Consider the following 14,497-nt stretch of genomic DNA (forward strand, 5'->3'; position numbering starts at 1 on the left):
TCTTCTTTCTTTGGCCCGGCGGATGTGCTCGGCACGCCGGCAGCGTGCCGCGCGCACGCGCCGGGCACATCTGCCGGGCCGAAGAAAGAAGATCCGTTCGGGAAGGAATCGAGACCTGCAGCGTCCAGGACAGGTGAGTTTTAATTATGGTACGGGTGTTCAGCAGATCCGGACAGCTTCCATAGGCTTTAACAGAAGCCTGCGGGAGCCATCCCCACGGGAGACCCGCACTAAAATGGAGCATGTCTGGATTTTTTCCTGCACGCGGATCTGCGCCTGAAGGGAAAAATGACATCCACAGGTATTTAATTACCTGCGGGTGTTCAATGCATCCCTATGGGGCGCGGTTCCGCGTGCGGGAAAAAAGCTGCGGATTTTTAATATTAATTTAGGCCTCATGTCCACGGGGAAAATCAGATCCGCTGCGGAGTTGTAACGCGGATTTGGGCTGTGGATGCAGTGCGGATTCACTGTAATTGTCTTTTATTTTTCATGAGGGAGATCAATTGAGCTATGTGCTCTATGAGCTCCGGCACGCGTGATCCGCACTAAAATGGAGCATGTCCATTTTTTTTCATGCTCCAGAAATTTTTAAATTCACTTTTATTGACCATCCGCGGGTATTTATCTACCCACGCGTGGTCAATGCATTCTTATGGGGTGCGGATCGGCGTGCGTGAAAAACGCTGTGGATTTTAATTCTTAATTTGCCCGTGAACATGAGGCCTTACCCATGGACATGAGGCCTAAGAAGGACCGTTGGGGTTCTGGACGACAGGATCCTACTCTAACACTTTCCCTATATCAGCAGCAGCACTTTCCCTAACCTCTGCCAGCATGCGTCTGAGGTGAGCCGCGGGCGGGACCAGTTTAAGTACTCGGCGGACACCTGATCGGCCCAGCCACTCACTGCTGTGGGGGGGAAGGGGGGGAGAGGGCTGGCACGTCACAGCAGGAAGTGGTAATGCCTTCCCCGCATGTCTATTGGCTAGGAAATGGCACTAAACATGCGGGGACCGCGGAATATCGTAGCAATTCGCAGCATGCATGGACAGGGGGGCGGCGCTCTCCATAGCAATGCTACGGAAAGCTTCAGACAACGGGATTCGCCGGCGATTTACCGCCAGTGGAATCACGCCTGTGGGCAGGAGCCCTAGTATAAATTTTCACTTTTTGATCACATTTTAGAAACTTTCTTCTGCTATGGCATAAACCTCAGCGCACACAAACCTTCAAGTCAATAGGATGTTAAAGGCTCAATGAAAGACAGATGTAATGTGTGTGATAACGCTTCTTGTCATGGTTGTATAGAACTTTGTAGGAAACCTGTGACTCCGCAGCGGTTTTGAGATATCTTTCCCAGCATGCTCTATCAGCTTACCGTGTCTTTGTGTCTAGTTTTACTATTTTCGGCAGTATGCTCTCCATTTCGGAATTGTATAGCAACTGGAAATCCATGGTTTGTCTGCCCTTGCATTATGAGAAGATTAATCAGGACTAGTGAAGTTTGTCCAAATATAAATCGGTGAAGTGTAACCGGCTGGGAGGTTTTGCTTTTATTGAAAAACACAGTAGAATAAGTATTTTATTTTGCTCTTATGGCATTAACATCAGTGACACAAACTTTGAAGCCAGTAGGATGGCGAAGGCTCAGTGAAAGATGATGAAAGACAGATGTAATGTGTGTGATAACACTTACTGTTATTATCTTGGAACTTAGTAGGAAGCCTGTGGTTTCACAGCTGTTTTAAAATATATTTCCCAGCATGCTAAAGATTACATAGCAACTGCAAAAAACATAAATTGTCGAACCTTGCATTATGGGAAGATTCATTATAACTAGTGAAGTTTGTCCAAATGTACCTATGTGGAAATGGGAGAGCATTTGACTGTAGACTTAACAGTAGCAACCAACGCCAGTCAGCTGCTGCAAAAGCAAATAAAGTGTTGGGGTGCATTAAAAGAGGTATAGGAGCGAGGGACGGGAATATTATTCTCCCACTATATAAGACACTTATCAGGCCTCACATGGAATACTGTGTACAGTTCTGGTCACCGAGGCTCAGGAAAGATGTTGCAGAGCTTGAGGGGGTTCAAAGAAGGGCAACTAAACTGATAAATGAAATGGGAAGACTGGAATACCCAAAGAGGCTATCAAAATTGGGATTATTTAGCCTGGAAAAAAGATGGTTAAGAGGTGACCAAATAACTATATATTAATACATCATTGTGGCAGGATCTGTGTCATCACCTCATGATGGTGCGGCATTTTGTGTACATTCGCAATACAGAATAAGAAGAATCAGGATAGGTAGGCGGGGGTCACCGGCTGGGCACAGAGTCGCATTCCACTGTGGAATCCTGCATGCGGAATCCAACCCGGCTGTGTGCAGGCGGCCTTAGCCAGCAAAATTGGATAGCAGCACCTTACTTTGTGGTGTTCTTCTATGAACACCATTCCTATTCAGTGTTATTCTAATAATGAGCACATGAACACATGGTCACTTCTACTCCTACAAGTGGCTATTATGACTCCCACTGCCTGTCCAGGTTGGGTCAAGCATCTCATCATCTCCCACCATCTCTTTGTCTTTCTTCTCCTGAGTGGACTAGTACTACTAGGGGTTGCAGGGGTTGAAATTGTGACCCGGCCCCTTAGCTGGGGGACCCCTCACCATAGACCACACAAGACTTGCAAGCGCATGTATCGCGGCAAGCAGTGCAGGCAGGGAGCAGGAAGACCTTTGTAATCAATGAGCGATCCATTCTTCAGACTGTAGAAAATCCTCATTGGTTGTTTCACTGCTCAATCAGAGTTTCAATCAATGATTGGTCGGTGAAACCTGGCTGAGAGGCTGTAGTTACAGCTGAAAGTCTTGGCTGCGCATCACTATCACTCTATACAGCCTCCCCTCCTCCTGCACTGACACAGACAGCAGATCCGCTGGTGGAATGAAGAGGAGGAAGAGAAGGAGGAGGAAGGAGGCTGAAGATACAGACAGCAGGGCTGGAGGATGCCACAAGAATGCCTGTCCCGTGTTCCTCCAGCTGCCTGGATACCATGGCTCCTCTGCTGCTGTCCTGCCTAGAATACGCAGAAGTCCAGGACGGCGCCATCTGCAGGAATGGTAAGTATGTAATGTTTATGTATGTATACTGGATGTTTGGAAGGATTCATTCACGCGGGTGTATTATCACGGTGTATAATGTGCACATATATCCCATGGGTAACACGCGGTGAATGGAGGCAATGAAAGTCAATGGAATTTAAGTGATCCATGCACAGTGGCGTGTGGACACTGCGTATCAATACATAGGAGAAATAAATTACAGCATGATCTGTTTCTTTGTGCATCATATGCAGCCCTTGTATCAGTTAGGGCTCATTCACACGAGCGGGCTTTTAGCACAGTACAGGTGCGTGAATGAATTGCAGCTATACTGCACAAAAAATCGTGTGAACAGGTGATTTCCAGCTCTTAAGTCTAGAGCTTATTATCTGTGAAATTGCCCATTCAGCTGTGTATTATCCAGCTCCCATAGGAGTCTATGGAGACTCCCATGCATCACGCACCAAAGACAGAACAAGGACCGTGGTGTGTGAAAAGACCTGACCTGTCTGTGCTAGGGTGCCTTCACACTGGCGATCATGGTATCACTGTGTTTTATTTACGCAAATGTCAGTAGGACTTTCTACGCGGACTCTGCCAGCACAGTGTACGGGCTGTAATGTGTACAATGCTGCGGGAGACTCACAGTGCTGTACGCATACGCCCATGTGAACAAACCCTTTGGGTCAGTTGACATCCGTGTTGAAGGTTCAGGTCCGGAGCCTCCATTACTGAAAAAAAAAACTGAAAAAAACAGGACTTAATATTGCAGCATGCAGCGCTACTTCATCCTGTAAAATGCCAAACGGAAACCAAACAGAGCCGTTCTAGTCGGTGGGGTCCCTTTTATTTGATCCATTCGCCAGGGGATGCTGCTTCCCGAACAGAGCATGAAAACAGAATTGTTTAGCAGTAATGAGGATGAGCCCTAAAATGTGTGATGTGTGTACATCCAATATGTGGACCTGAGTAATGCATGTAGTGGAAAGGCAGCAAAACCCCATTAAGGGTGATTTCACACAAGTGTGTGAAAACACAGAATTATGAAACCCAACCTTTTCAATGGTTCCCTTCACATTTGCGACGTTTTCACTCATGCGATGTTGCGAGAAAAAAAATCGTGGCGTATCCTATCTTTTTGTGATGAGCGATTTTATTATTATTTTTAATCTTCCATGTTTCCCTATTTAGCCTCCTTTTTATTGCATCACAAAGCACAAGCTTGCGATTTTCGTGCCAAGGGTTTTTAACATTAGAAAGTCCTAATAACTTTTACGCTAAAAAATCGCGTGAAAATCGGAAGCAGCAGCAATGTTTTTGCGAGAAAAAGCAGTGCGACGCTCAAGAAAGCTGGAAAAAGACGTGATTTGCCACGATTTTCAGTGTGAAGGACCCCTAAGGGTGTGTACACACTTGACAGATTTCCGTGCAGATCTGCAGCAGATTTCAACTGAATTCCAATTGAAAGGGTGAAATCTTCTGCAAATCGTGACATGTGAGCGCAGCCAAAAATGAGTCTGTCTCAGTTGAGAGAGAAGGATGGCACTGGCGGCTCAGCGTTACTGTTACATTAAAGGGGTTTACTGACACTTTCACCCCTGAGGACCTTTTTTTTCTAATTTTTGTTTTTTTCCCCTACGTTTAAAAAAATGTCATAACTCTTAATTTATCAATCAACATGTGACGCCATATCGTTGTTTTTTGTGGGACGAGTTGTATTTTTCAATGAACCATATAATATGCTGTAAATCCTTAAAAAAAGTTTAGCAGTTCCATTTGTTATTTTGGAGTACATATGACTTTGTCTCCAAGAAAAAAAGGAATAAAATGTGATCAAAGTGACCAGCGCTTATTGTTTTTCTGATGACGTTTACCGTGCGGGGTAAATATTGCGTTACCTTGATAGATCAGACTTTTATGGCTGCAGTGATGCCGAAATTTTTTTTTTCTTCTGGTTTTAATATTAAATTATTTTATTATTAATATGGCAAAAGGGTTTTTTTCTACTTTTTATTTTTTTTATATTTAATAAAAAAATTAAACTAATTTTTACTTACTTTTTTTTGGCCCCATAAGTGACAAGAACTAGCAATGGTTTGATCACTCCTGCAGTATGATGTATTGCCATAGCATTACATCATTCTGCAATCTGACAGGCATTCTATTAAGCCACACCACAGGCATGGCTTGATAGGCAATCTGCAATGACAGCATTGGGCCTTTCAGGAAGCCCCCTGCTGCCATGACAACTACACAGCAAGGAAGGAAGGTGTGGGGAATGTTAAGGATTAAGAGCTCCAATAAGCAGCGCAGTTTATTGGAGATGTTGCGGGCAGGTTTTGCCTGTAAGAAACCGACAGCACCCCCATTGTATGTAGCAGGATTGACCCGCAATCTCCTTCCATGCATACCCTGAACCTGCAGGGCGCAACTATATGTCCTGTGTCATTAAGAGAAGTTGGGGGAGCCCCAAGAAGAACTTTTGCACCCAGGCCCAAGAGCATTTAGGTACGTCCCATATGTGGACTGCTTCAGAGGGTGCAGTGGATTTGGCACCTGGTGAAGTAGAGGGGTAATGTTCATGGCCGATTGGTGCAGACTGACTGGTGTGTCCCTGTGACTGGAAGGATGAGGAGGTGGTGGTACTTTAGGCATGCTGTGTCATCCACTCTATAACCTGTTCTGAGTGCTGCTGATGCAAAGCATGGGCAGAATCACTCATAAGGAATGGCAGCAGGCTTGTCCTGCTCATGCAGGGCATGGAGCTGTTTCTTCTATAGAAACTGCTTGATGTGCCAACTTGGCCCTTCTTCTACTACCTCCACCACCAACACACCCTCTACCCCTTGCCTTCATGTTTCCTTTTTCTTTTTATTTAGTCCTTTTTTGGTTTACAATTTAGTATAGTTTTATGTAAGTTTTCAGTTATCTTTATGGTTTTCAGAAAACCACTTCTATTTGCATAAGGCCTGCAAATAATTTGTAGAGTCCAGACTTGTGATTAGAACAACGTCTGGGGCCCCTGACACTCACTGTCTGTATTTGTTGTTTCCCTGTTTGGGATTCTTTTTGTTTTATATTAACAAAAAAAACACCGCCAACCAAGTAAGCCGCAGTCCCTGGGTGGCACAATTTGTGAGAACAGAGGGGCACACAGTACAACTTGCATATTTGTGCAGTGTCCCTGTTTGGCGCACCGTTATTAAATTCCCCTCACCCTACTGTGTAAGGCCTGAAAATAATGTGGGTATTAAGTGAATGTGTTCAGTAAAAGACAAATAAGGGAGATGGAACAATACCTCTGCAGCACCACCTAGGTCAGTGTTAGACTCTTTATACAAGCCTTGCAACAATGACTGGGAATTAAAAGCCAAGCCAGAATCAATACACAGACAGCTGTTTCTGGTGTTTGCCACTCATCAGTGTGTACTAGGTGTTTGGCTTGGCTAGCTTAGAGGCCTGTGACGTGGGTCAGGAACATTATCTTTTCTCCTTAGGGAAAGCACCTAGAAGGTGAGCGATTGAAGAGACTTATAAGGCCATTCATGCTCCTCTGGGTAGTATGCAAATAAGGGAGATGGAATAATACCTCCACAGTGCCACCTATTAGAAGGCAGTAAAATGTAAAAGACTCCAGTAAAAGACCTCAACGGTGCAACTGTTTGTGGGCTATTAGTTTACGTTGTATTTGTGTTTGTGAGTTTAACGACAATCCGATTATATTTTAATAGTAATCAATGCAGATATTCAGGTGATTCCAAAGAGTTAATTTACGTGCAACTGTAAATTTTATTTTCTTTCAGACTTTGGCACCTTGGTAAACCTGCTACGTTCCAAGGATGAGATTACTGTTGGGAACACTGCACTGTGTTTGGGAAACTGCTTTGACCTACCTGGAGCGGCCTTGGCTTTGTTGCAGTCTGATATCCTGAAGCTGCTTCTGACTCATGCTGGTGGAAACTCCAGTAGACTGTCTGTACAACAGAATGCTGCTATAGCACTAGGGAAGCTCTGTTCTGCAGAGCCAAGGTATGTGTCTAATCAAAAATAGCTCAAATCCCAATGCAGGTACAGTAGTCTATGGCAAACTTGTTTTTATGAAAAAATAAGTAAGCGCTTTATTTTCTCTTAAGTCCAAAATGTTATAATATGAAAGTGAGTTTAAAACTATCTGCACTCTAGTTATATTAAAACTTCTGTTGGCCGCACTGTCGTATCAACACATTTCGTTGTAGGTCGCTGTCTCCCCAGTCACTGATGTGCAGGTTTGAACATGTTAAGTCAAGTAATTTGTAACTGCAGTACAAAAAAAAAATGTCCACCCCACTTGTTATTTTCACGAAAGAAGAGCAGCGTGAAGTATATCGTTTTATAGGTTTGAGGGTTATTGAAGCAGTTCTGGGATCTGTTCCTTTCTAGCAATCTGGCTTAGGTCTTCTATTTGGTTCTCTTGATCTTCTGGCTCTGGTGGGAGTCGTTTTAGGTGAGACTTGCTTAGTCTCACCTGTGGGTAATTTGGGAGGACTATTTTACCTGACCTTGCTCTTAGCTTATTGCTGTTTAATTCAATCTCCCTCTGACTGTGGTGGAAGTCAGAGGTTGGTGCTGGATCTCCTGGTTTTCTGATTCTTCACAAAGCTAAGTACTGAGATTACTATTGTTGAAAAAACTTGTTCTCTGTGGTTTTCTCCTCCCCTACATAGGGTCTACTAGTAGCCTAGGTACGTGGTCAGGTTCGCCTATGTTATGGCAGGTTATCCGCACATAGGCAGGTCCATCCCTTTCCTGTATAAAGGGTTTGTAGGGACAGTGTTTCCCTGTTGTCTGTTTTCTTTGTTTACCACTGTTTTGTGTGCAGTTGTGGTCTGTTTCTTCACAACCCTTGAGTCTTTCAGGTTTTCGAATCAAGTGCATTCAGATTGGTGCACAGTATGGAGAAAGTGCAGTGTTGCAAATACGTGTGTATAAATGGATAGATAAGTTCAAGGAAGGTTGCACAAGTGTAAAGGCCCATTTACACGCAACAGTTATCGCTCGAAATTCGTTCAAAGAACTGAATTTGAGCTATAATCATTACATGTAAATGTGGGCATCGGGCACATTTTGTTTGAACGATGATTTTAAGGTGAACTTAAAATCCATCATTCAGCTACTGGAGATAAAGCAAACACCTTTATCTGTCAGTAGACTGACTGCAGGCTGTTATCTCGCAGGAAGCCAGAAGCTCACATTGTATTCTGCCAACACCCCAAGGAGAATAATGCAGCGGTGTGCACAGCTGGGTGTGTGATTTATTACATATTTGGCTCTGCAAATAGCTTGTGGAGGCCCTTTTACATGCAAGTGAAGATGATAACGTGTTAATGACCATCAGCATTAACACTTAATGCAAAAAAATTCCCTAAAACTTTCAAACTTTTTGAAAGATTATCTTTGCATGTAAATGGGCCTTAATAGAGATGAGCGAGCGTACTTGGTAAGGACAGATACTCAAGCGACTATTGTCCTTACCGAGTACCTGCCTGCTCGCCCGCAAAGATTCGGGTGCCGGCGTGGGTGAGCGCTGTGTTGCGGGAGTGAGCAGGAGGAAGCGAGGGAGAGAGATCTCCCTCCCGTTCCCCTCCTCTCTCCCCCACTGCTCCCCGCCCCTCGCCGACACGCAAATCTTTGCAGGCGAGCAGGCAGGTACTCGCTCGAGTATCTGTCCTTACCGAGTACACTCGCTCATCTCTAGCCTTAAGTCATGAAGAAAGAGCCGGATGCCTGTCCACGACTAATGAAAAAATTTAGCATGCTTGTGAAATAATCCTGTTTGATAGACAATTGACAGTAGATTATGCAATAATCCAGGACAGATCTGGGTTTCGAAAGGTTTGTGCAAGATGGGTACCAAAACAACTTACGGAAGAGTGCTAAAAGTATTTAAACATATGCAGACAAAATTTGGACCAATAATTTAAGAAAGGTGAAAGTTTCTTAAAAAGAATTATTCCTCTCAGGCTTGTAGAGATGAGTCCATGTCTTGTCTCCAATAAATGGCAGAGTAGGAAATAGAAACCTCCTCAATTGTGAAACAAGAAAAAGTTAAAAAGTCAAACTTCAGCTGGAAAATTGATACTTACAGTTTTCTGGGATTCTCGAGGGCTACTTCTGCAATATCATCAGGAAAAAGGTTCAACAATCAACAGTGCTCATTACAGTGAGATGCTCACTGAAGAGCTGAAGTCTAAAATGCAAACAAAATCCAGAGGACCTCTATGCAAGGCTGTTGTGGTGTTGTATGTTAAATGCACGTCTGCACACTGCAGTCCATACTGCCAACACTCTGCAAAAACTATATTTTGAGGTATAAAAGTATCCACCCTAAAGTCTTGATCTTTCCGCATTGGACTATCACTTGTTTAGTCCTCTGAAAGAAGCCCTAAGAGCACAAAGCTTCACGTCTGGTGAAAAGGTGAAGACAACGGTGCATTTGCGGCTTGCAGCTCAGCTTAAAAGATTTTTTAATGAGGGAATACAAAAGCTTGTTGACAGATGGACAAAGTATATTAAAAAACAGGGAGATTATGTAAAAAAATAATGAATTTGCCTTTTCAGAGAAGTGATTAAAATAAATTCTACAGCCAGAGTGCACTGCAGATCATTTTTGACTCACCCTTGTATATCATGAACATAGTTCTGTTTTTCTGACACTGATATCCAAATGTCATTCTTTACAGCCATAGGCTTTAAGGCTATGTATACTTTTACAATGAAATTTAGCAGATCTAGCTCCATTAGTCACACTGCTGCCAAAGCCTGGCACAGTTTCTCTTAGAGCATAGCAAATACCAGCTCCTCACCCTCTATAGTACATGTACATTATATGGAAGAGGAGCCAGTCTGTGCTATGCTCCAACAGATGCTGTGATAGACTGGCATGCAGCATGATTAATGGATATAGATCTTCTCTTGCTAGCCAGAGCTTCAGAGGGACCTGAAACTATGGGGGGCTTTTGGGCCCGGTCGTAATTGCAACCACTGCGACCCCTATGGCTACGGCACTGTCTGCAAACAATGTCCTGTTCCTGATGGCAGACCAGCTATAATGAATACACTAGAAGAGACACTACTCTCTTTGATTTAATTTATTACAGCAGGTCTACAAAGTCCAGACAGCTGGTGATTGTCAGATGAAAACCATTTCTTTAAAGGATAAAGTTTTATCTTACAGCCACCACTAGGGGAAGCTTGTGGCATACTGGTTCATACACCTCTCATTGAACTAAATAATATATTTCTATTAAGTTATCTTCTAAGCTTTCCCTATGGTTGACTTTAGGAAAACTATCTTTTTAAGCTCTAGTTTCCGATATATCAATTGTAGTCAAACACCGGAGGGAAACTGATGGCGTAATTAATCTCATAAATTTATATGGGATCTATCCCAGCATCCTACAAATCAGTTTTGACGCCACATGTCTTCATGCGCCAAATGAAAAAATGTTGCATGCAACTATAGACTCTGGACCGCTGTACTGTCCAGCTCCAGTATAAAATGTCTTGACTGGACACAATCGATATAAGTAAACCCAGCATGAGAGTTTGTTTTTGCAAAACCTTTTTATGCAAGAATGTGGTGACTTGCCAATTATGCCAGACTTGCCTTAAGAAACAGCCGACACCCATGCTGTATGGAGCTGGATTGACCCCCTATCCTCCTCCATACACAACCCAGTACGGATATATGAACAAATGCGCTTACGAACAGGCTCTTGGAATGGAACCTGTTCATAAGTAGGGGACTATCCGTACTTGGTGACGTGTAGAGATGAGCGAGCACCAAAATGCTCGGGTGCTCGTTGCTCTAGTCGAACTTTTCATAATGCTCGAGAGCTCGTTTCGAGTAATGAACCCCATTGAGTCAATGGGAGACTTGAGCATTTTTTAAGGGACCGATGCTCCGCATAAGTGATGACTTGTGAAACACCAGAAAGCATCAGAAAGTCATGAAAACACCACATAAACAGATAGGGAACGGCAGGGGCAGCATGCATGGCTGCATCTGAGGCTCCCAGGTCCCACTCTTAAGCCAAAATGGGGGCAAGAGTCTGGCGTCACCCCACTAACAATTTACTTGGGACAAAGCCTCATTAGCAAGGCATACACGCTGGCACATCTTGGCTAAGCACCACACTACCTGCAACCAAGGACAATCACTGCCTGTGTGTGACATCACTGCCTCTTCTCCTGGCTTACATGCTGACATTGCTGTCCAACCCCTCCGCACAACCCTGCGTCCACAGCGCACCCAAAATTTTCCCTGCACAGCATTCAGTTGGCCTCATGCCACACGCTCACTTCATAGCCACACCACCGTCATGTCTATTTATAGGTGCGTAATGGATGAGGAGGAACCGGAGGCACACACTTCAGAGGGTTGGCAGGGCTAGGCAGCAACCTTCTTTGAAAGTTTGGGCGATAGCCCACAATGTTGTTGAGAATTGATGATAAATTGACGTACGATCATCATTCCAATCCTGTGCCACCTCCGTCACAAAATTGTCAGGAGCCGCAAGCATGGGCATAAAGGGGACTCAGGTGCCAGCACTTCTACACATCTCCACAATGCAGCAATTATCTGTGTGGGAAGCACGTGAGTGGGCCCAGGGTCAGGCTCAGTTCTAGCCTCCACCTTGTGTGACCCAAGGTGCCGCGAGTTACATGGCAATGGAAAATCCATGTGTCCCCACACAATTCATTCTGTGTAGGTGTCAGATAGCTCAACACCGCCGTGGGAAGTCTTTGAGTTCCTTGGGCTCGCCTATGCTGTGGGTGCACAAAGATGGTATTACACAGGAAGAAATCAGAGTGCCCAAACATGGCAGAGTTTCACCCCACCAAGGACCTCGGCCTTGGCCCACATTTCTGCCTTAGTCAGTCAGTGTATTTGTGCCAGACAGGTAAAACACTGCGATGGGAAGTCTTTGTGCACCCACAGCATAGGCGAGCCCAAGAAACTCAAACATGATATTACACATGATGAAATCAGAGTGCTCAAACATGGCCGAGTTTCACCCTGCTAAGGGCCTCGGTCTCGGCCCACATTTCTGCCCTAGTCAGTCAGTGTGTTTGTGCCAGACAGGTAAAACAACACAATGGGAAGTCTTTGCGCACCCACAGCATAGGCGAGCCCAAGGAACTTAAACATGTTATTACACATAAAAAAAAAAGAGTGCCCAAACAAGGCAGTTTCACCCTGCCAAGGACCTCGGCCTCGGCTTACACCCTCAGTAATCGTGGGCATAAAGCGGACTCGGATGCTACTGCAGCTGTGAAAGTCTCATTAATGCAGTACTGCTCCTTTTGTTTGGCCCTAACCAGTGTCTCAGATAACTGTGATAACATGAGAGAAAATACATGTTGCCCAGCGCTGATCCCCAGATCCGAAGCAGGAGGAGGTAGCATAACAAGGCCAAGAAATCATGACCGAGATAGGACCAGCAATACTCTGTGTGGGAAGTACATGAGCGGGCCCTGGGTCAGGCTCAGCCCCAGACTCCACCTTGTGTGACCCAAGGTGCCGTGAGTTGAATAGACATGTGTCCCCACACACTTCAATCTGTGTAGGTGTCAGATAGCTCAACACCGCAATGGAAAGTCTTTGAGTTCTTTGGGCTTGCCTATGCTGTGGGTGCACAAAGATGGTATTACACAGGAAGAAATCAGAGTGCCCAAACATGGCAGAGTTTCACCCCGCTCAAGTCAGTCAGTGTATTGTGCCAGATAGGTAAAACACTGTGATGGGAAGTCTTTGTGCACCCACAGCATAGGCAGACCCCTGTAACATTTCTGTAGCAAAAGTATAGGCGACCCCCTGTAACATTTCTGTAGCAAGATTATAGGCGAACCCCTCAAATTTTTCAGTAGAAACTGTATAGGCGGACCCCAGTAACATTTCTGTAGCAAAAGTATAGGCGGACCCATGTAACATTTCTGTAGCAAAAGTATAGGCGGACCCATGTAACATTTCTGTAGCAAAAGTATAGGCGGACCCATGTAACATTTCTGTAGCAAACGTTTAGCGAACCCCTCAAACCATTTAGTAGAAACTGTATAGGCAGACCCCAGTAACATTTCTGTAGCAAGAGTATAGACATACCCCAGTAACATTTCTGTAACAATAGTATAGGCGAACCCCTGTAACATTTCTGTACCAATAGTATAGGCGAACACCTGTAAAAATGTATCTACCAAGAAGCCTGGAAAAATTAGTTTGCTGACAGTATTGGCAATGGCCCTAAAAATTTGTGTTTACCAAGTGTACAAGTGTACCCCTGAAAAATTGCTCAATCGCAAGGGCAGGGGAAACCCACAAACATTTTTTGAAGATACAGCTCGTTATTGGTTAATTTGTAACAGAGCCTGGAGGCAGCCCTCTGCAAAAATTGGTTTAAGTTTAACTTTTAAAACTGATAAAACTTTTAAAAGTTTTAAAAAGAGCATTTTGGGCCGCATAGAAATTGGCAGTTCAGCGTGATGACATGCTGTTTTAGGAGGAGGGAGAGAGGGATACACAAAGCTAATTCTCCCATTTTTTGGGGTGATAGAGGATGCATTTTTCTCCTGATGCAGTGAAAAGATTCTTTAGAAGCCGCTGCTTTCCACCGGTGGAGAAGAGAAGTCTGGGGAAATCCAGCCTTTGTTCATCTCTATGGGGGTAAGCATGTTGGAGCTGTCAGTTGACAGGCGGGTTCACTTATCCGTGATGATTCCCCCAGCTGCACTAAACACCCTCTCTGACAAGACGGTAGCAGCAGGGCAGGCCAGCACCTCCAGGGCTTAAAGCGCAAGTTCGTGCTATGTGCCCAGCTTTGACACCCAATAGTTGTATGGAGCAGAGACATCACGGAGGATGGTGGTGTGATCGGCTACGTACTCCCTCACCATCTTTTTACAGTGCTCCTTCCGACTCAGCCTTGACTGGGGAGTGGTAACACAGTCTTGCTGGGGAACCATAAAGCAGGCAAAGGCCTTGGAGAGTGTTCCCCTTCCTGCGCTGAACATGTTACCTGATCCCCGTGCCTCCCCTGCTAGTAGGCCCTTGGAACTGCGTCTTCTGCCACTAGCGCTGTCAGATGGGAACTTGAGCATCACTTTTTCCCCCAGGACCCTGTAGTATTGCATCACTCTTGTACCCCTTTCCTCTTCGGGAATGAGAGTGGAAAGGTTCTCCTTATATCGTGGGTCTAGAAGGGTGTACACCCAAAAACCCGGGTTGGCCAGAATGCGTCTAACACGAGGGTCACGGGAAAGGCAGCCTAACATGAAGTCAGCCATGTGTGCCAGGGTACCAGTATGCAACACATTGCTGTCCCCACTAGGAAGATTACTTTCAAGATCCTTCT

General features: G+C 44.8%; 1 protein-coding gene across 2 annotated transcripts in view; it reads left to right on the forward strand.

Moving 5' to 3' along the window:
• TTC12 (tetratricopeptide repeat domain 12) overlaps positions 1 to 14,497 on the forward strand; it is a 191,041-nt gene that overhangs the window by 171,969 nt on the left and 4,575 nt on the right. For both annotated transcript variants that reach the window (XM_066606914.1, XM_066606913.1), the window contains exon 21: positions 6,914 to 7,139. In XM_066606914.1, coding sequence (XP_066463011.1) covers positions 6,914 to 7,139 — 226 coding nt within the window. The remainder of the gene's footprint in view (positions 1 to 6,913; positions 7,140 to 14,497) is intronic.

This window comes from Eleutherodactylus coqui, chromosome 6, assembly GCF_035609145.1.
Source record: "Eleutherodactylus coqui strain aEleCoq1 chromosome 6, aEleCoq1.hap1, whole genome shotgun sequence".
Lineage (NCBI taxonomy): Eukaryota > Metazoa > Chordata > Amphibia > Anura > Eleutherodactylidae > Eleutherodactylus > Eleutherodactylus coqui.